The sequence below is a fragment of the Pseudorca crassidens genome, chromosome 2 (assembly GCF_039906515.1).
Source record: "Pseudorca crassidens isolate mPseCra1 chromosome 2, mPseCra1.hap1, whole genome shotgun sequence".
In the NCBI taxonomy this organism is placed as follows: Eukaryota; Metazoa; Chordata; class Mammalia; order Artiodactyla; family Delphinidae; genus Pseudorca; species Pseudorca crassidens.
The window spans coordinates 22,849,912-22,871,672 of NC_090297.1; the positions used below are offsets into that span (position 1 = coordinate 22,849,912).

Sequence of the window (21,761 nt, forward strand, 5' to 3'; positions counted from 1 at the left end):
CGTGAAGTAAGTATCTCTCTCCCCATCTCCTCCTCCTCCTGTCTGTCCGACTGGCTATGTCTCAGACTCTCTCACAGTCTCTGGCTGTCTCTCTCTCTGTCTCTGTCCTCCTTCCCCTCCACCCGTGCACCCAACACCAACCGTCCACTTCAGGGACCGCCCAGGGCTGAAGATTCGACACGATCCCTGTTTAAACCATTCCCTTCATCTCCTCTGCCCTGAGATGGGCCAGCAGTGTTGGGGTGCCTCCAGGTGCCTCCCCAGGCTCTGTTCTTCACCGGCTATCACCTCTGTCACCCTTGTCCCGGGCTCCCCATGGCTGATGAATCCTCACTAGCCGCACCTTTTGCAGGCCTGGGAGGGGTGCGATGGGAGGAGCTGCCCTGGGTACCGCGTTTCCGATGCTTGGGGGTCAGGGCCTTCCAGGAAGCAAGGATGGCCCTGGGCAGTCCCCTTAATACTAGTTTCCCTGGTGTTCAAATCCCTTTGTGATCAGTTTGCTTGAAACTCAACCCTCGCTACTTTGCCCTCAATGTAGCCCTAATTTGAATGTTTTATCTTGGGGGAGCAGTATGGGTATTTTATTTTCAAAAATTGTGCTGTGTTTGGGCCTTTTAAGAATTAAAAAAAACCCAATTCATCTAGCAATCCTCTGATTTGTCTTTTAATACATATTATTTTCATAATAGTTGATGCCCGACGGGATTGTTTTCTTTTTTGGGTACTTCGTCTGTTTTATCTCCTTTTTTCTTTTACAAATATATTTCTTGCTTTTTTTATGATTGCAAAAATACAATTCATCATTAGACTTTCAGACAGCACGGAGATACCTAATATATAAAGTGTAAGGTCCCGGCTGTCGCACCTGCTGGAGATGACAGTTGTCCCAGATGTGCTTCTAGACACCCTCTGCCTGGTTTTGAGTTTGTTTAAACAGTTCATTTCTAAAGTTCCTAAACTTAAGTGGAATATTAGGCCCACAGAAGGCAGTGGACGTACTCAGCCCTAGCGCCCCCCCTTAGGAGGTGATGAATATAGGGCGTTGTATCAATACTTTACATCTCGATCTCCACAAAACACACTACTCATTTAGTTATTGTCAGACTGTTATGAAATGCGCCGAGGAGACTTGGCTTAATTAATCTTCAAATTTCCATTAACAAGAGTGTCATTGGCTGAGCACCTGCTCTGTGCCAGGCACATCATGCCGTCCTTACCACACTCTGCAAGGTTGGGACCTGCATTTGGCAGACGAGAAAATGGAGGCTTAGAGATGTTGAGTGGCTGACTCATGGCCCCACGGCTCTGGATCAGCTCAAACCCATCCTGAGCCCTCCACCCTCACACGAGACCCTGGATCTCTCCCTTCGGGGGCATCGGGGTGCCCTGGGGTCTTGCCCACCGTGCAAGTCGTCAGTCTCCCAGCTCCACCCACTCAGAGACGCCAGGGAAGGGTGGGTGTCTGCCACTCAGAGGCGCCAGGGAGGGGTGGGAGCAGGCCCCTAGGACATGCTGATGGCCCGGAGTGTGAAGACCTCTGCTCGCTAATCCTGGTCTCTAAAGTGGGTGTGCTCAAGGTGTCTCCTTATCTTCCTTTAACATCTGATCATTTAAAACTTTCCATTTCACTGTCCTCTGTGTGATATAATTGTGTAATACATGTATGCAATTCAAAAGTTAATATGCAGGTATTGAAGGCCATCTGTCTAAAACCTTGTTCAGTTGTTTGCTGTATACTGACTAGCAATTGGGCGCTGGCAGTGTGCTGGGCACTGGAGGGCCAGAGATGGATGAATCAGAAGAGACCCTGGCTCTCTCACGTGAGATTCTCAGGCAGACCGGTTTTAGGTGGAGTAGCTTGTTCCCAGCTTGACTAAGGCTGGGGGTGGAGGGCAGCACAGAGGCAGCACCCCTCTGACCCCAGATGCCCAGCAGCTCCCCTGAGGACTTGAAGCACAGGCAGTGGCTGGGGAGATGGCAGGAGGGAATTAGGCTAGACCCAGAGAAGTCCCAGTAGTGAGGGCTGAATGACTCTGGGGGACTTTTCGTTATTTGGTAACGTTGACTATGTTTTGGTCATTTTCATGGGAATGTGTAGGTATACAACACGTGCATGTCTTGCTATTATCCTCACATTCTGGAGGAGAACAGAGGCTTAGAGAGCCTGGCTACTCAGAGTGTGCTTTGAAGCCCAGCCTTGGCACCACCTGGGATCTGCTTGGAAATGCACAATCCTGGGCCCTGCCCCAGACCTTCTGAATCTGAATCTGCCTTTTAACAAGATCTCCAGGAGATTCGTGTGCACAGTAAAGGCTGAGAAGAGCCCACTTAGTGCCTGGAATCACACAGCTGCTCCGTGGTAGAGTTGCAACAGAGACCCAGGTCAACTTGACCCAAGACTCAGATTCTTAACCCCTGTTGTAAACCACTGTCTGCCCAAGAATTCTTGACACCATTTAGATCTCCAGGAATTCTTGACATTCACACCATTTAGATCTTCAGGGGTACTCGTTGGCCTTTAAAGCAGTAGTAATAGTAATGGCTGTTATTGATTAAGTACTGGCTTAGTGCTTGCCATGGTGCCAAGCCCTTGGCATATGTAACTTTATTTACTCCTCACAAGAGTCCAAGGAAGTAAATGCTATAAATATTCCCATTTTATTTATTTATTTTTTGCGGTACGCGGGCCTCTCACTGTTGTGGCCTCTCCCGTTGCGGAGCACAGGCTCCGGACGCGCAGGCTCAGCGGCCATGGCTCACGGGCCTAGCCGCTCCACGGCATGTGGGATCTTCCCAGACCGGGGCACGAACCCGCGTCCCCTGCATCGGCAGGCGGACTCCCAACCGCTGCGCCACCAGGGAAGCCCAATATTCCCATTTTATAGATGTGAAAATACAGGCATAGAGAAGTAAAGGGATTCGCCCAAGGGCACATACTTAGCAAGAGCTATGCAGAGCAGGGATTTGAACTCTGGCAGTCTGACTCCAGGGCCCCTTGGGCCTGGGAAGCCCACGGGGCCAGAGGATTTGCTGGGAGCTGTATTGAGGGTATGAACTTGAGGCAAGTGGCCGAGCTTGGTGGTTTCTCTTGCACCGGCCTTGCAGTACTTCTTACCTATCCCGTGTTGCCTACATTGATTCCCTGGGTGTCTCCTGTGGGCAGGACCTCATGGGTGGCTAAGGCCCCAGGGTGGGGATGGAGTCTGGCTGGTTCCACTTCTCTGCCTGAGGGCTCTGGGGATGGAGGACGAAGTAGCTCTTGGCCTCTCTTTTGTGGGAGCTAATGTAGGTAAAGTGCTTAGCACAGTATGTGACCATAATAGGACCTCAAAAATGTATTATTATTTTAATAAAGAATTATTTTAATTATTTGTTATTGTTTTTATTACTGATTTCAAAGATTTTAAAACACATTTTATCTGAAGTCCATGAGCAGCTCCTGTGCTCATTTGCTCCTAACCTGAAGCCTTCATCTGGCCGCCCAAGCTCTGGGTGACTGGGGTAGTCGGGAGGGGTATTGCCCATTCTGGTTGCCCTGAGGGGGCCTGGGATAGCTGACGAGACCCAGCCTAGGATCTGGGGTTGCTTAGGGTCTCTGGGGCTTTAGGAACAGGGCAGGGTCACCCCGCAATTTATTTGTCTTCAAACAGCAGCCGGGTTGTAAGCAGATTGCGGATAATTATCCCCAATTTATGAATGGGGAGACCCTCTAGGCCCATAAAGGAGTTGTGTCCTCCCTAGGGTCACATAGCAGAGATGGGTTTAAACCTAAGACACTGGTGTCTGAGCTGTACTTCCTTCCTTACTTGGGGACTGGGAGGACAGGGTCACCCTGGTCAGGAGGGTGGGGCAGTTCCCTGGGGGGGGTGTGCAGCTTCTGGGAGAGGAGGGCAGAGGGGGCCTGAGCAAGTGAGGGGCTGCTCCCTGGGGTCTTACCACACCCTCTTCTCCTGTTCCAGGGTTACCACAGGTCAAACCACTTCATAGCCACTCAAGGTACCTGGCACCCCCCCCCCACCATGTGCCCCTCAGTGTGCCTGCCTTCCTGCCTTCCCTGCTTATCTGCCTGCCTCCCATCTGTCTCTCTGTCTGAGCCCCACTCTCTGACTGGGTGTCTGGAATCTGGCCATCTGTCTCCGCCCCCTCTTTGTGTTTTTGTTTCCCTGATGGGCACCATCCGTTTGTAGCTCCTGGTCCAGCTGTCTGTCTGCATGCAAAAGGGCCAGCCAGACTCGGTCCTCACAGGTGTGGGTTGTGCCTCTCGGTCTGGGGGCCACCTGGGTCCCTCTGGCCGCGTCTTCCCGCCCAGCTATCCATCTGTCCATCCCGCCTGGAGACTTGTGCCGTGGCCCTCTAGCTCTGCTTCTTGGGTTGCGCTCGGGATGAGGGGTGTCTCCAGGCAGGCCCTCCCTGATAATGCCCACCGCCAGGGCCCAACAGGCATGAGTTGGCAGTTGGTGGGGTGTGTGTGGGGTGAGCACGAAGCCCCCATTTGGGGCTCAGGAGTCTCCTGGCCTGGAGTGGTGGTGCGGGGCAGCCGTGTGCTGGGCCTGGGTGGAGACCTGGCCTCAGGGACAAGCATCCTCTGTGCCCCCAGGGCCGAAGCCCGAGATGGTCTACGACTTCTGGCGCATGGTGTGGCAGGAGCACTGTTCCAGCATTGTCATGATCACCAAGCTGGTGGAGGTGGGCAGGGTAAGTGGGGCCGTGGGGGACGGGTGTGGTGGGCCAGGGGGCAGTGAAGAGCCCGCTGAACCTGCCCCGTGGGGACTCCAGGTGAAATGCTCGCGGTACTGGCCAGAGGACTCGGACATGTACGGGGACATCAAGATCACGCTGGTGAAGACGGAGATCCTAGCGGAGTATGTTGTGCGCAGCTTTGCCCTGGAGCGGGTGAGTCTCCTGTCGTCACGGGGCCCTTCCCAGGCTGCCTGCGAGGTGGGGCAGAGCCCACCTCCCCCAGCCCAGGAGTGGAGGGTGGGAAGGGCCCCGCTGCCCGCCCAGCAAGGCAGCTACTCGGTAACTGCTGAGAGCACCACGGACGGGTGGAAAGGTGGCCGTCTTTGCTGGCGACTCCGAGAGGAAGTCGAGGCGATGAGGATGATGCGGGTCGCAGCCCAGGTGCCGGTCCTGTTCTGTGCTAGGCTCTGTGCTAAGCCCGTTGCACATATGGTTTCAGCTCTGGAAAACTCTGTGGGGTTAGGCCTTTGCCCTTAGACCCATTTTATAGTTAAGGAAAGTGAGGCTCAGAGTGGTTACATCACTCATGAAAAGCCACAGGGTCAGGCATGACCAGATTGTCCTAATCATGGTCCCACTTGATCGTCTGTAAAATCCTCAGAAGAAAGGTAGTTTTCTCCCTTTGAACTAAGACCCGGAGAGTCAAAATGATCTCCTAGGGCTGTTGTGTAATCCAGGTGGTAGAGGTGGGTGACTACTAACGCAGGTGTGGCATCAGGAAGATCCCAGCCCAACTCCTGCATAATATCTGTCTCGTCTAACTTCGGGCAAGTGGTTTCTCCTCTTCAGAGCCTTAGTTTTCTCACCTGTACAATGAATCATTAATACCCACCTCTTGAGTGTCATTGGGGTGAACTGAGTTCTTGCGGTGAGATGCTCACCCCAGTGCCCGGCACACAGCAAGTGTCTGATAGACGCCAGCAGGGACTCTGACTGTTACTACTCTTGTCTCCCCAGAGAGGCTACTCTGCTCGCCACGAGGTCCGCCAGTTCCACTTCACGGCGTGGCCGGAGCACGGCGTCCCCTACCACGCCACGGGGCTGCTGGCTTTCATCCGGCGCGTGAAGGCCTCCACGCCCCCTGATGCTGGGCCCATTGTCATCCACTGCAGGTGGGGTGCCGGGAAGCCCAGGGAGAAGAGGGGCGGGGAATGGGGCTGTTGGAGGTCCCTAAACGAGACTGGACTTGGGTCCTTCCTGCTCAGAGACAGAGGACAGGGGAGAATGACCACCAGGGGCCCTGTGCCCTTTGAGCTTTGGCTCTGGGGTTGGCACCCTTGTGTGCTCCCCAAGACCTGGGGAGGCCCTTCTCTCAGATGCCGAGGGGGCGCTGGAGACATGGAGGGGGTGAGGGGCTGGCGAGGCACCAGGCAGGACTGAGATCCATTTGCTTCCTTTGAGCAAGTGTGCCCCTGGAGCCCCCTTCTGCTCTGTATCCCCGTCCTCCCTTCAGAGCAATCACTGTCCTGACTTCTAAACCATAGATTCATTTTGCATGCTCTTGAACTTTGTGTAAATGGAACCATGCATCAGGTGCACTTTGGAATCTGACTTTCCCTTAACCGTATGTTTATAAGGTTCGTCCATATTGTATCCTGTTCCACTGGGTCAATAAACCCCAATGTGTTTATCCACTCTGCCATGGATAGGCATTTCCGGCTTTGAGCTATCATGAATAGTGCTACTAAGGACATTCTATTACATGTCTTTTGGCCGACACACACACACCTTCCAGGGAGGTATGTACGTAGGAGTGGAATTGCTCTGTGCGAATGTTCAGCCTTACTAGGTACTACAGACAGTTTTCCAGAGTCGTTGCACTAATTCAAGCCCCCCGCAGCGGTGTACGGGAGACCCGGTGGCTGTGTGTCTTTGTGGCTGACACTTTGCTACTGCCATTTTCAAGCGTGAGATCTTGGTGTCATCTTTGTCCTCCCCCCTCCTCTCAACTCTGCTCAACCTGGTGCTGAATGTGAGGATCCCAGAATTGGGCCCGACCCAGCCCAGCTCTCAAGGAGCTCCCAGTTGGTGAGGGAGACAGCCACCTAAACAATGACCACGGAGCAGGAAGGAAGGTTTTGATGAAAGTCCACCCAGATTGCTCTGGGAGCTCAAAAGCATGACATCTGCTGGAGGATCCACAGAGTATGTGAGTGGGTTTGAGTGCGTAGGGCTTTGAAGGATGTGCAGGAGATTTGGGGACATCCAGGAGACCAGAACATTCCTGGATTAATGTTCTCTGAGCAGCGCCTTTGTTCCTCTCCCCCAGTCACAGCTGCTAAGTTGGGCTGGTTTCACATCTGCATTCTCCCTACCCTTTCTTTCCTCTCCTTCCCCAAGGCCCAGCCCCCACTCTGTCCTCTATCACATTTCACCGGAACTCTTCCAAGCAGCCTTGTGTCTGGCTCCTCCTGTATCCCCATCCCCTGTGTGGTGTAGATATGGCCAGGGGCCCCAGGCACCCTCTTCTCTTCTTCTGCTTGGTCCCGGGCTTCCTCCCCAAGGTCCTGACCTGGCCTGGGCCGCTCTCTCCCCAGCGCGGGCACTGGCCGCACAGGTTGCTACATCGTTCTGGATGTGATGCTGGACATGGCGGAGTGTGAGGGGGTCGTGGACATTTACAACTGCGTGAAGACCCTCTGCTCCCGGCGCGTCAACATGATCCAGACCGAGGTGGGGTTGCAGCCCTCTCCCCGCTTCCCCTCCAGCAGGAGTGTCCCTCGTTCAGGAGCTTGAAGCCGGTGGAGTGTGTCAGAAGGGTGTCCTAGGATGTCCCCTTGTTCTTTCCCATCCCTGAACTTGGTCGGCCAGCCTCTTAGGGTCTTCCCAAACTCAGCTCCACTGTGTTCAGTTGGGTGAGGTCAGACAGCACTGCGCCAAGGTCATAGGTTCTACAGTCAAGACATAATGCTTACTGGGTTTGTCTCCTCACTAGACGTGTGACCCTGGGCTGTCCCCTCACCTTCAGAGCTTCTCATAGGGTGATTATGGGGATGAAATATGAGATAAGTGAGCAAACATCCCTGAAGATTGTTTCAGGTACAGTGGGTCCAACCTGTAGTAACAGGTGGTTGGACTCCACCTCAGAGCAACCCGGCCTCAAACATGAGCTTGCCTCCCCCCTCAACCTTAAAATCTCTACCTTCTGCTCCTCTCCTGGTTCCTCATATTCTCGTCTCCTGCTCCAGGAGCAGTACATCTTTATCCATGATGCAATCCTGGAGGCCTGCCTGTGTGGGGAGACCACCATCCCTGTCAGCGAATTCAAGGCCACCTACAAGGAGATGATCCGCATTGACCCTCAGAGTAATTCCTCCCAGCTGCGGGAGGAGTTCCAGGTGGGGCATGAGTGTATGTGTATAGGTGTGGTTTATGAGTGTGTGAGTGTGTGAGAGTGTGTGTGTGTGTGTGTGTGTGTGTGTGTGTAGTATTGGGAGGTCCTCAGTGCTGTAGGAGTCACCGAGGGCCAAGCAGGATGCACAGAGCTGGGTTACTAGGAAGGACTTAGAGACAGTGGAGGAGGTGGTGCATCTAAGAAATTAAGAGCCCAGGCTTTGGAGTCAGATAAACCTGGGTTCAAATCCTGCCTTACCTAGTTAAGAGCTGTGAATAACCTTGAACGAATCACTTGACCTCTCTAAACCACAGTTCTCTTACCCAGAAAAGAAAGATAGTTAATATTGTCCTTGCAGTCCTTGTAGTCATTAGGATTCTTCTGGTTGCAGGTGATAAAAGTCCAGCTCAGTGGCTCTTGTAACTGAAAAGTCTGAGGGTGGTGCAGCTTTAGTTATGGCTGGATCCAGGGGTTCAAGTGATGCCAAGATTTAGTCTGTGTCCATTTTTGGTTCTGCGTTTTTCTGTTTTTGGCTTCATTCTCAGACCCACACTCTGGCCCCTCACGGTGTCAGGCTTACGTTATCTTTGCCGTCAGAAGACTCTGGAAGAGGGCAGTTCATGCTCCCAACAGCCCCAATAAAAGTCCCAACCAGACTCTCATGTGCCCATTTCTGAGCTGATCACTGGGCCCAGAGAGATGGAGCACACAGATCGGCCTAGGCCTGGTTCTCGGGGCAGGGCCAGTCTCACCATGTCACATGACTGAGGTGGGAGAAGGCTGGTTCGCCAGAGAAGTTTGAGCATGGTCACTGGGTACAGAGAGACCCCAGATGTCCTTTCTACTCCAAGGTTCCCGTGAGGGTTTGGTGGTACATGCCGGGGGCCTGGCGCTCTAGGACGGGCATAGAGTGATGTCACAGGAAATGTTCTCTGTGATTCCTGGAGAAGGATGTTGAGCCCTGAGGACCATGAGAGACTGGGTTCCCTGGTAGGGAGCCCCAAGAATAAGAGAAGAAATGGAGACCCGGCGAATCAGGATGCATGAGGCATGAAGGCGGGAGGGTAGGGGAGGTGACCCAGAGTCCCTGGCTTGCTATTGTGCCAGGTGTCCCTTGACAGGGCCATGATGGAGGAAGGTGACCACCTGTGTCAGTCCCTGGAGTCTGCTTTGTGGAAGATATGGGGTTTCCGGGCTTAGCTCCTTGCAAGCACCTGGTAATGACCCTCATGGCGCCATCTGTGTATTGAAAGCTGTGCCTGTGCCAGGCTTGATATTATCTCACTTATCCTCCCAGCAGCCCCGTGAGGTTGGCATATTATTATCCCATTTTACAGTTGAGGGAAAATGAGGCTGAGAGATACAGTAGCTTGTCTAAAGTTACATAGGTGCTGAGCAGGCAGACTCCAGTCCCCAGAGCTCTGTCCAGGCCCTGGCATCCTGGACACAGGGAGCCTGTGTCCTTCCCTCTCTCCCTTCCCTCTGGACCTCAGTTTCTCCATCCATTAAATGGGCCTAATAACCCAGCCCCATCTCCTTCATGGGGCTGGGAGGAGGCCCCACAAACACAGGAGTCACCTCCCTTTCCTCTCCCCACTCCTTGTAGACGCTGAATTCGGTCACACCGCCGCTGGATGTGGAGGAGTGCAGCATCGCCCTGCTGCCCCGGAACCGGGACAAGAACCGCAGCATGGACGTCCTGCCGCCTGACCGCTGCCTGCCCTTCCTCATCTCCACCGATGGTGACCCCAACAACTACATCAATGCAGCCCTGACAGATGTGAGGGCACGGGGGTGCCCACGGGGGTGGGGTGGGCTCTGGGACTCTCCCACCCAGCAGCATCTGGGAGGGTCCAGGAGCCAGGGGGACAGAGCTGAGGGCTCTGATTAGGGGGACCCTCTGCCTTTCTTGGGACCAGGCCCATTGTGTGGTCCTCCTTCCCCCAAGGATCTTCCATTCAGGGCACTTAAGCCAGTGCCCCCTTCAGGTATTACCCCTGGCCTGAATAGAAGTCTGGGTGGTGGAGTTCAGACAGGGCTGTGTCCAGGGTCAGGCCCAGCAGAGCCTGGGGTAGGATGAGTGATTCGAGGGCTTTGACTGGGGAGGCTGGGAGGGTTTGGGGTTGGGACTTGAGATTTGATATCTGGAGCCAGGGGAGCTTGTCTTGGGGTGGTCGAGCTAGAGCCTGCCCAGGACCTGGCCTGGAGTAGTGACTTGTTCCCTGGCCCAGCCTGGTATTGGTCTGAGGGCTCAGGAGCTGTTTAGGAGCCCCTTCCCTTGCTCCCAGCTCAGGGGGCTCCACCGCCTTTACTGGGCATTGCAAGCAGACCAGGGGCTTTAGGGTCCAGTGAATAACTCCCAGGTGCTGCTACCTGAGGGGGATGAGTCTGGGAGTGTCCGCTCACTCCTTCCCCAACTGGACCCAGTTGAGAGAGAGGTGTAGGGGCCAGACAGGTGGAGGTAAAATGTTACCGTTTTTAGAAAGCCAGTGACACTGGAGAATGTGACTTCAGCGATGTGGCTAAGTGGACTGGCTGCTCCTTCACCCCTCAGGCAGGCAGACCGGTCCTCCCGGCCACAGCTGTCCAGCCACAGCCCCACTCATGCCCCCTACATCAGGGATAGGCCTTTCCTGTGGGAGGGTGCAGCAGCAGTTGAATGCACACCTTCTGAGGACAGGACGGGCTGGCCTGGAAAAAGCAGGGAAGGGGCCAAGCTCAGCGTGCTCCGTCCTCATCCCAAACTTGCCCATGGGAGGAGTGCATGAAGGTGGGCCGAGGCCAGGTGTGTCACCACTGGACGTACCTCCACGTGGAAATGAGAGCTGAGGGGAGGGAGGTTCCCCTACAGCAGGGACGAGGGAGATGGGCCTTTCTTGGCCCAGTTCCTGGCCAGGGCCCCTTGGCACGCAGGTGCAGGGGACAGTGGGGTTTCTCTAAGGAGGGAAAGCTCCCACACTTGCTTCCCAGGGGCTTCCTGGAGCGAGCTGAAGGCAAGTGGGGGAGTGGCCCCAGCCACTGCAGGGAGTGAAGGGAGAGGGGGCCGGGGCCCTGGAGAGGAGGCAGAGGGTGCTGGCGAGCTTTGGATGGGGACGTAGGAATCTGTGGCCTCCCTCTCAGCTTGCTCTTTGGCCTCAGCGTGCCCATCTGCACATGGGGGGATGGAAAGGAGGCTCTCTGAGGTCCTGAGAGTCTCTGAGCTGGAGAGGGTCACACTGGCTCCCTGGCCTTGGATGGGAATGGGCGAGTAAGGTGGCGAAGCTTCCCTGGGGCCATGATATCTCACGCACTTGATCCCAGCCACGCAAAGCCTTTTGCCTCGTGAACCATGAGTCCCAGGAGCCAGGAGGCCCTGATGCTTGGGTTGAGTGAGCTAATCTTGGGGCCAGCTGGGGTCTGTTGCGGGTGGTTAACTCTGCAGGGAGCTCCACTGGGTGCCCAGGCCTGAGGTTTGGAGCCTGGCTGGGCCTGGCCTTCAGGAGCTGGCAGTCAGGGAGCCTTCAGTGAGCCCTGGGGAGGGGGTCGGAAGAGAAGAGCATCAGGAGAGGAAGGGGGACATGGCACAGGTGGGTCAAGGCAGGGCACCAGGAGGAGACTTGGGGCTGGGGCACTGAAAGGGGGGAAGGCTGGTGCCAGCCCACCTGGAGGGGCCAGGTTGGGAGCAGGGAACAGAGTCAGTACCGGTCACTGGTCTGGGGTCCTGGGTTGGGGTGTCAGACCTTTGATCCGTGGAGTTGGAAGGGACCTAGCTATTTATTTATTCAAAAATATTTATTGAACCCCTACAAAGTTCTGGGCACAGACCACACCCTGGAATCTCTGCCCTCCTGAACCTTGTATTTGGGGAATGGGTTGAGACAGTCAACAAACAAATATGCAATGGAATGTCAGTCGCTGGTAATTTCTACAAAAAACAACCAGGCAGAAGAAGTATTTAATGTGGGTCTTGGGGTATGTGTGTGGCAATTTTTAATGAGTTCGTAAGGAGGGCCACTTTGAAGAGGTGAAGTTAAGCAAAGACCAGAAAGAAGTGAGGGAGAGAGCCATGTATACACTTGGGAAATTTGTTCCTGGCAACAGGAATAGCAGGTGCAAAGGCACTGAGGCAGGGAGCAAGCTTGGCCAGCCTCTGCCTACCATGCCCAAGCTCCCATTGCCACCCATTGGGAACCTTTTGCCCTTTAGCTCCTGGGGGCCATGGGCTTGGGCATTAGAGATCTGGGGGCTCACCCCATCAACTGAGGCCTCAGTTGCTGGCCAGCCTCCAAATTGGGCCCTTGGAGGCAGCCTGGTCCTTTGGGGGCAGAGCTGTGGTGGGCAGGGCAGGAGGACAGTCTGTTGCAGAGGCTTGGCAATGTCGGGGCACTGAGTTCTGGTTTCCCTGCAGAGCTACACGCGGAGCGCAGCCTTCATCGTGACCCTGCACCCGCTGCAGAGCACCACGCCTGACTTCTGGCGGCTGGTCTACGACTACGGGTGCACCTCCATCGTCATGCTCAACCAGCTGCACCAGTCCAACTCCGCCTGGGTGAGGGCCCTGCTGGCCGGGCAGGCTGGCTACCTGCAGCCTAGGACCTCAGTGTATTCAAGGGCACATCTCAAAAGTCAGTGGTTGGAACCCAGCTCTGCCACCTACTTGCTGAGTAGGGACCTTAGATGTGTCCTACTTCCTCCCAGAGCCTCAGTTTCCTTGTCTGTAAAACGAGGCTCAGACTAGAGAAAAATAGCTGTTCTTTACGGAGCATCTGATGTATGCCAGGGACTCTGCTTATAGGCTTCAGGTGAGAAAATTAAGACCCAGAGAGGTGAAGTGACTTCTCCAAGGTCACATAGCTGGGCAGTGGCAGAGCTGTGCCCCCTACCCTGGGCTGCCTCCTCCCAGAGCCTCTGCTTTTTCAGTCACTCAGCGAAACTGCTCATGATGGGGGCCTTTGAGGCAGAGTAAAATTCCAGCCTCCTTACCTTCCGACTGTTTGATCTAGGGTAAGTTGATCTACCTCTCTGAGCCTCAGCTTCCTTCTCTGTGAAATGGGGGCTATCACAGCACCTGTTCTCTCAGGGGTTATTGTCAGGACCATGTGAGATGTATGCTTAGCACTGTGTCATGCCCGGCACATAGCAGGTGCTCGGTACATGGCAGGGATGAAGATGATGAGGGTGACAGTCGCTTCTGAGGTTGGTCCAGACACTGGTCAGTGAATTCAGCCTAGGGGCAGCTACCCTCATTTCCTTTCAGGGCTCCCAAAGCTGGAACTCCTGGGAGGTACAGACGCCCAGCCTTCCACCCTGCATGACCATCTTCTCTAGATCTCTGGGCCCCCGCTCTCCCCAGGTCCCCATCCCAGGAGGCCCAGGAAGATTTGCTGTAAAATGAGCATGACAGCCTCTTAATGGCTGCCTGGGGAAGATGGTTAACTGGGTTCTTTGCAAGTCAGGCACTTGGTATAAATGACCTAGAACTGCAGGGTGATGGGCTCCAGCACCTGGACAGGGAATCCCATGTGGCAAGGACCTGCCCTTGCTCAGATGGAGGCGAGGGACCCATAGGGAGTCTCACACAGATGTCATTCACTGGTCACCCATTTGCTCATTCATTCAACCACCTTTCCTCATGGGCCACTCCCTGTCAGCCTGGTGGGGAGACAGAAGAACACACGGCCCCTCCCAGATCTCACGGTCCAGGGGTAAGCAGGTACAAAAACTGATCATGACAGCAGAGGGAGAGGGCTATCATGGACCTGGCACAGGGACACACAAGAGCCTGGGGGGATGATTGATCAGGGAGGGCTTCCTGGAGGAGGTAATATCTGAGCTGAGATGTGTAGGAAGGGTAGAGTTAACTAGGTGAAGAGCTGGGAGATGAGTGATCCATGGAGAGGGAGCAGCATGTGTGAAGGCCTGAATGCAAGGAGTTGCCAGGCCCCAGGCAAAGGAGGAAGGTAGTGTCCTCTCTTCGTGATCAGAGAGGGAGGCACATGGAGCATGGTGTTGTCTGGGAGGAGCCTAGGGACCATTTCACAGATGGAGAAACTGGGGCCCAGAGAAAGGAAGAGCCTTGCTAGAAGGCTGCTAGAAGCTGGGGCCTTGGACCAGCTGCCCAGAGGACCCGTGTATGTACGTGTGTGTGGGCTGCTTCTCCTGTGTCCCTCCACTGTCTTGAGTCTGTGGCCTGGAGGGGGTACATTTAGGACCCTGACTGCAGGAGTCGGGGTGCTGAGCTGTGTTGCAGCACAGGGACACCTCACGTCTGTGAGATGATGCTGGGGGGCCGAGGCAGCGAGAGAGAGGGCCGCGGGGCAGGGGTGCTGGCGTGGGTGGGGGTGATCTGAGGCCTGTCCCTGGAAGAAGGCAACTTCGTGTAGATGTGTGTGCTGGCGAGTGTGTTGGGTGTAGCTGTCTCGTGGCATGGCAGTGAGAGTCCGTGTACCACTATAAAGGGTTTGCCTCGGCTAACCTGAGTGTGTCAGTACAAACGCACTGGGGCGGGCATGCACTGCGGTCTGATGGGTGAGCGGTGGGATGTGGGGGGAACTGAAGGTGAGTCTGGAGTGAATGGTGGGCCCCGGGCAAGCGTGCAAGTCTGGGGGTGGGCGTGGGCAGCAGCTGCCCAGCCAGCTCAGCTCAGCTCCGCTCCGCCCCCTCTGCCCACGCTCCCAGCCATGCCTGCAGTACTGGCCTGAGCCTGGCCGGCAGCAGTATGGCCTCATGGAGGTGGAGTTCGTGTCAGGCGCAGCGGACGAGGACTTGGTGACCCGCGTTTTCCGGGTGCAGAACATCTCTCGGGTGAGTGATCTGGGAGCTCCAGGATGAGAACCTGGGTGGGGGCTGAGTGGCTTTGAATGACCCTCTTGAGGTCCCCAGGGGGCCGTGCAACCCTTGGCATCATGTCCCCTGGCTGATTGCCCGCACCCCCAGCTGCAGGAGGGGCACCTGCTGGTGCGACACTTCCAGTTCCTGCGCTGGTCTGCGTACCGGGACACGCCGGACTCCAAGAAGGCCTTCCTGCGCCTGTTGGCCGAGCTGGACAAGTGGCAGGCAGAGAGCGGGGACGGGCGCACCATCGTACACTGCCTGTGAGTGCCGGCCCTCCCTCGGCTGGGAGGAGGGGTCAGGGCCCCACGGGACCGGGGCAGAGGCCAGTGTGAGAGAGGGCCTCGGGGCTGTGGCACCCAAACCCTGAGCTCCCAGACAGCGCGGCCTGGACTCTGCCCAGCCAGGCGAGGCTGGCCCTGCCTTCCATGGAGGAGCCCAGTCACTTTCCAGGGTGTGGACTCAATCCTGAACACCCGCCCAGCACCCTCTGTGTGATGTTTGACTTTGCCAATTTAATTAGAGACAGTCTTGTCAGAATAGTTAGTTTAGCCCATGATACGGTAACATACTTTCCAAATCAATGGAATTCTGGTCTTTGTTCATGTCTGTCTGTCTGTAGCTTTTTTCATTCATTCGTTCACATGCCTCATTCACAGATTCGTTTATTCACTCACATCTGGGTGCAGTCACTTCTTTGCCTCCCACTTTTTCATGCTTTCAGCACTTACCCTTCCCTGTGTCAGGCTGGGCACATGGGGGGCAGGGGCAGGGAGCTGAGTCAGGCAGGGCGTGACCCTCGAGGGCTTTTGGTTCTAGTGGGAGAGACCCCTTGAGAAGGGGACAGAGGGCCTAGTCCGTCCCCCATCTCCCAAGAGGAACCCCACACCCCAGGTCACAGGGAACAGTGGAGGGAGAGGGCTGGGGACTGGGGGAATGGGAGGGTCTCCGTGTGAGAGGCCATGGGTCTGACTGGGAGTGTATCTGTGTTCCTAGGGGTGGCTGGTGTTCCTAGTGTTTGTTTTCTCTCCAGCTCTCTGGTTTTTTGCTTGCTGCCTTGCAGTCCTCTTCTGTCGCTGGCTTTGTCTCAGTGTCTTTCTCTTGGAGTGTGTCTGGCCTCCTTTCTCTCGAATCTGCTCTGTTTCTCTCGGAAGCTCTGCCTTCCTAGATACCTTCCACTTGGGATGCTAGTCTGTTATCCCCTTAACCTTCTCTTCCTGCTGCTGCCTCTGGGCTCCCTGACTCCTCCCATGTGGGTTCCCTGCCCCGCCCCTCCCTTCTGGATTCCCTGGCCCTGCCCTGCCCTTCACCCTTGAGTTCGCCCTACCCCCCAAGCCCAGCCCCAAATCTTTCGTGTCTCTCCTTTAGAAATGGGGGCGGCCGCAGCGGCACCTTCTGCGCCTGCGCCACGGTCCTGGAGATGATCCGCTGCCACAACCTGGTAGACGTTTTCTTTGCTGCCAAAATGCTTAGAAACTACAAACCCAATATGGTGGAGACCCTGGTGAGGCGCCATGTACCCCTTGTCCAGCCACTTCCAACTTCCCGGTCCACACCTGGCCAGGCCCCTCAGCGCCCCTCTCCCTTATCTGGCCCCCACAGTTGGGCCTTGGGTTCTAGTCCTCTGGTGCCAAAATGTTACCCCCATTTCTCCCCTTCTCCCCATCGATGGGGCAGGGCTCATGCTTGCCCCTTTGCCCCAGTACTAGGGTACTAGGGAGGGACCAGGCTGGTGATTCCTTCTCTCTCTCTCCCAGGATCAGTACCACTTCTGCTATGATGTGGCCCTGGAGTACCTGGAGGGACTGGAGTCAAGATAGCAGGGGCCCCTGGCCTGGGGCACCCACTACGCACTCAGGGCCAGGCCCACCATCCCGGACTGACATGGAAGACCTGCACCCCCAACTCTGCTCAGCTGTAGCCCTCACAGGGAAATTACTGGAGTGGGCGCTGGGCCATCCCGGTGCCCCCTTCCACTGTGGGCAGGGTCTTTCAGCACCTCCGTGGGCACGCTGCGGGCCAAGGAGGAGCTTAGCAAGACTGCAGCCCAGCCCACCTCCGCGGGGTCCTGCAGGCCTTCTGAGAGGCCTGGCGCTGCCCGGCAGAGTGACGGGCTCAGAACTGCCGGCTCTGGGAGACCCAGGCTCAGGCCCCTGGATTGCATCCCAGCCCTAGGCAGAGATGAGTGAAGCCCTGTAGAGCAAGTGCTAGGCCAGGGTTTCCACCCAGCTTGGCTGGACATGGGTAGAGAGTGCACTGGGGCTTGGCCTCTAGCATCCCATCTGGCCCAGCCCCTGAGGGTCCTGGGGAGACTGGACTCTGCCCTGATTTACCAGTGGGCACTTCAGACTTGTCCTCCCAGAGGGAACGTCAGCTCCCTCCTCCACCCGCTGCCTCCCTGCAGCCCCGGGGATATTTTGCTCATGACCCCTACCCACCCTTCATTTCTGCTTCCCTGAATGTGCTCTGAGCTTCCCCGAACCGGGATCTGCCCATCCCTACCCTGTCCCGTGTGGGGTCCCTTCCCTGCTTGACCCAATGTCTGCAGAATGAAGTCACCTCAGCCCCCACTGCCTATAACTTTCAGGCCTCACTGGCTGGTTCCTGGGTCAGTGACAATCTGCAAGGCTGAATGACAGCCCCTGGGGTTGAGGTCCCTGTGGCTTCTGGTCAGGCTGGCCACTGGGACGCTATTAAATCAGGGGTGCTCAGCACCTCTAGAGTTTGGAGAAAGAAGGTATATTTTGGGATGGAGGATCTATGCTTTTGTTGTTTATTTTATTTTTTGATGGGGGGTTGGGAAGGTCTCTTTAAAATGGGGCAAGCCACACCCCCATTCCGTGCCTCAATTTCCCCATCTGTAAACTGTAGATATGACTACTGACCTACCTCGCAGGGGGCTGTGGGGAGGCATAAGCTGATGTTTGTAAAGCGCTTTGTAAATAAACGTGCTCTCTGAATGCCACAGAGCAGCCTGATGTGTGTCTGGCCGGCCTGACTGGGGCCTGCTCACCTGCCCCCAGCCTCCCAGTGGGGTGGGAGGGCCCTGGTCTGGCCTCGAATTGTCCATCCATAAAATAGGGGGAGGGGCATGGACCAGAGCATCGTTCAGGGGCCTTCCACTTGCAGAGCTGGTTCCAAGGGACCTTGGCTGTTGCTGTCTCCACCCAAGCCTCTGGAGCACTTACTCAGACAGGGGGCTTTATCCTGAGACCTCCGAGGGCCACAGAGCTAGCTGCCTCTGAACCCCTGGGGGCCTGGATCTAGGTTGAGCTCCTTCGCATCCAGCATGGGAAGCTCAGGCTTCAGTGTCAGGCAGATGGTCCCCACCATCTGTGAGACCCTGGGCAAATCAGCTGCCTTTCCTGGCCTTGGTTTCTCATCTGTAAAATGGGGACAGTTCTATCATGATGAGATGAGGTAGTGGTTAAGTGCCTGTGTGGTGCCAGGTGTGCAGAAAGAACTCCATTTAAAACACAACAGAGATAGGACAGAGCAGACACATATCTCGTGGGGATGATTGTCCAGCTGCCTGAGTCCAGCCCATTCCCAGTCTCTGGCTTCCTCAGGGGGTGCAGTGGGAGGAGGAGTGCCCTGGCTGGCAGGGCCCTGAGTCACTCCTGGCTCTGTCACAGACTTGCTGTAGGACGTGGTGAAGACAATTCCTGTTTCTGGGTCTCAGTTTCTTCATATGAAGACTGGCTCTGTGATGTACTGATTCTGTTCACACACTGGCTGACTCTGCCTCAGTTTCTCCATTGGTTAAAGGATATGACCCATTCTAATGACCTTGTAATTCAACATCCTTTAATCTGAATTAAACAATTTTTAGACAGTTATGATCCCAGTTAGCTAAGGCACAAACTAACACCCTCACACTCATTCTGAACTGACCACTAAGCCTTACCTGATGGGCCGCAAATGTATGTCATAGATACTGGCCAAGCAATAGAGTATAACTTGCTTTGACCAACAGAATGTGGCAGAATTGACATCAAGTGAGCTCTGGCTTCTAGACCTCAAGGGGCATTGCAGCTTTTGATTTTGCCCTCTTGGCACTCTGCCACGTAATGAAACCTGTCTTGCCTACTGGGAGATTTGAGGGCATGTGGAGAAGAACCAGCATGTGGTGAATGAGGCCATCTTGGGCCCTCCAGCCTGGCTGACCTGTCAGGTGAGTGTACTTATATGATTAAATGTAGCAGAAACTGCCCAACCAACTCCCAGAACTGGAAGAGATAATTGTTCTTTCTTTTAAGCCAGTAAGTTTGTGGATTGTTTGTTATGCAGCAAAAGCTAACTGATACATATGTGTTCTGTGCAGTGGGTCAGCGGCCCTGCTTCTCCCTTCATCAGGTGCTGAGTTCCTTAAGGGCAGGAAGTGTTTCTGTGTCCATCTGAGTGTATCCACTTCTCAACAAAGCACTGGACTTGGAGCTGATGCTCAGGAAATGTTGGTGTGAGGGAGGGAGGGAGGGTGGTGTGGTTCTGCCTGTCTGTCTGGCCTTACTTGACCTTTCAGAGGAGCTGGGAGGGTGGGTTGTGTACTAGGAGAAGAACCAGCTCCAGAATCAACAAGCCAAGCTCCCACATCCCCCCAGCTGGTGACCTTGCTCAAGTTCCCGAACCACCCCAGGTTCAGTTTCTTAATCTGGAGAATGGACATAGCGTTACCTACTTGCAGGATTGGTTGTGAAGTCTGGAGATAAAATTGTTTAACAAGAACTAGCAGAGTCCCTGGTGACATTACTGGCCCTTAGTAAATGCCATCTCTTACCATAATACTGAAGTCTCTGGATAGTAAATGTGATCACCATTGCCTGTCGCTGAGCACCTGCAGGCTTTGTCTCTTACTTAATCCACACAACAGCTTTTCAAAGTAGGGGCCACTACCCCTTCATTTTAGAGGTGAGGAGACGGAGGCTGAGGGAGGCATTTCCTCACCTAAAGTCACAGCCATTGCACGGCAGAGCCCGGACTTGAACTTGAACACACGCTGGGCTGACTCCAAAGCCCGGGCCTTTAACTGCTCTGCTCTGTGCCTGTCCGGGTGGCGTTGAAAGCCAGACGATCCCTTGATACAACACCAAATGGGTGATCTGTGGCCTGGGTGCTGATTTTCAAATGCTGTGAAATGTGTCAGAGGCAGTGGCCTCTCAGACAAGGCTGCCTGGAGCACAAGAAGATGAATGGTCCAGCCTGACTCTGCCCAGGGCCACGGGCAGAGCAGATGTGGGGTAGAAGCCCCCGCCCGCCCCACTCCAGTAAATAGGATTTCCACAAATACGGAGGGCCCGGCTGCCTATTGGCCCTGATTGGGACATGTTATATATCCCGGGCACCCAGGAGATGGAGCCGTGACTTTGACAGACGCTAAGGCCATTTGCAAAGCCCTAATTGAGAGCGGGGCCTGGCTGCTCCCTGTCACTGGGCTCCCGCTGGCCTCTCCCAGCGGCCTCTGCTGGACAGGGGCTTAATAGACACCCCCAGGGCTGAGGCCAGTGCAGAAATAACGGTGTCTTCATGTGGGCAGAACCTACCTTGTGATGTGGTGACATGAGCAGGGACGATGGCGTCCAAGGCTCTTGGTCCGCGGGCCTCCTACTCTCAGGGGCACTGAGACGGGTCCTGACCTTCAGTGAGCCTCGGGGGCCTCATCCAAGAAATGGGAGAAGAAAGAACCAGAGGCTGTGGTGCTCCCAGGGCAGTGGGAGGCTGGGTGGTGTTGATGGAATTGGAGGGACCTATGGTTTCAACAGGTTCAGGCCGAGCGACGTCCTGCTGGTGAAGGACGAGAACCTTGGACGTGGTGATGTGAAAAAGCAAAGGTCCATGTCCTGGCTATTGTAAATAGTGCTGCAATGAACAACCTAAGTGCCCATCGACAGATGAATGGATAAAGAAGATGTGGCACATACATACAATGGAATACTACTCAGCCATAAAGAGAAACGAAACTGAGTTATTTGTAGTGAGGTGGATGGACCTAGAGTCTGTCATACAGAGTGAAGTAAGTCAGAAAGGGAAAAACAAATACCGTGTGCTAACACATATATATGGTATCAAAAAAAAATGGTACTGATGAACGTAGTGGCAGGGCAAGAATAAAGACGTAGACATAGAGAATGGACTTGAGGACACGGGGTGGGGAGGGAGAAGCTGGGGTGAAGTGAGAGTAGCATCGACATTTATACACTACCCAAATGTAGAGTAGTTAGCTAGTGGGAAGCAGCAGCATAGCACAGGGAGATGAGCTCAGTGCTTTGCGATGACCCAGAGGGGTGGGATAGGGAGGGTGGGGGGGAGGCTGAAGAGGGAGGGGATGTGGGGGTATATGTATGCATATGGCTGATTCACTTTGTTGTACAACAGAAACTAACACAGTATTATGAAGCAATTATACGCCAATAAAGATCTATTAAAAAAAAAAAGAAGCTCCATTCGGCACTTAGATGGCACAGGGCGAGTTGCCAAGTGCTCCTTGTGGATTGCCCTGTCATCCTCCAAGGAGGCCGGTGAGGCAGGAATCTTTGTCACCCCCACTTTATAGGTGAGGAGATCGGGGCTCCACGAGCTTAAGCGACCTGTCCAAGGTCACAGAGCCATCGAGTGACTGACAAATAGCAGCAGCCAGAGCGATCGCTTGAAAAAGTGCGCCAGGTCCCAGCGCCAGCCGCTCAGACCCTCAGTGACCGCCCACTGCTCGGTGGGCGGAGCTGAGTTCCTGGCTCAGACCCTCAGTGACCTCCCACTGCTCGGTGGGCGGAGCTGAGTTCCTGGCTCAGACCCTCAGTGACCTCCCACTGCTCGGTGGGCGGAGCTGAGTTCCTGGCCGTGACCTCCGAGGCCCTGCCTGACGGGCTCTCCCTTCTCTCTG

At 55.1% G+C, this 21,761-nt stretch overlaps 1 protein-coding gene across 6 annotated transcripts in view; it reads left to right on the forward strand.

Annotated features, from left to right (window-relative positions):
• Positions 1–17,849, forward strand: part of PTPRU (protein tyrosine phosphatase receptor type U) — an 83,690-nt gene extending 65,841 nt beyond the window's left edge. For 4 of the 6 annotated variants that reach the window (XM_067725172.1, XM_067725167.1, XM_067725168.1 and 1 more), the window contains 11 exons: positions 3,960–3,996; positions 4,598–4,893; positions 5,698–5,852; positions 7,278–7,413; positions 7,929–8,078; positions 9,681–9,854; positions 12,462–12,602; positions 14,732–14,857; positions 14,990–15,147; positions 16,253–16,388; positions 16,642–17,849. In XM_067725172.1, the coding sequence (XP_067581273.1) occupies positions 3,960–3,996; positions 4,598–4,893; positions 5,698–5,852; positions 7,278–7,413; positions 7,929–8,078; positions 9,681–9,854; positions 12,462–12,602; positions 14,732–14,857; positions 14,990–15,147; positions 16,253–16,388; positions 16,642–16,704 (1,572 nt within the window). In that variant the 3' untranslated portion in view covers positions 16,705–17,849. The remainder of the gene's footprint in view (positions 1–3,959; positions 3,997–4,597; positions 4,894–5,697; positions 5,853–7,277; positions 7,414–7,928; positions 8,079–9,680; positions 9,855–12,461; positions 12,603–14,731; positions 14,858–14,989; positions 15,148–16,252; positions 16,389–16,641) is intronic. The other 2 variants (XM_067725173.1, XM_067725169.1) reach the window with 1 other exon arrangement.
• The last annotated feature ends 3,912 nt before the right edge of the window (positions 17,850–21,761 follow it).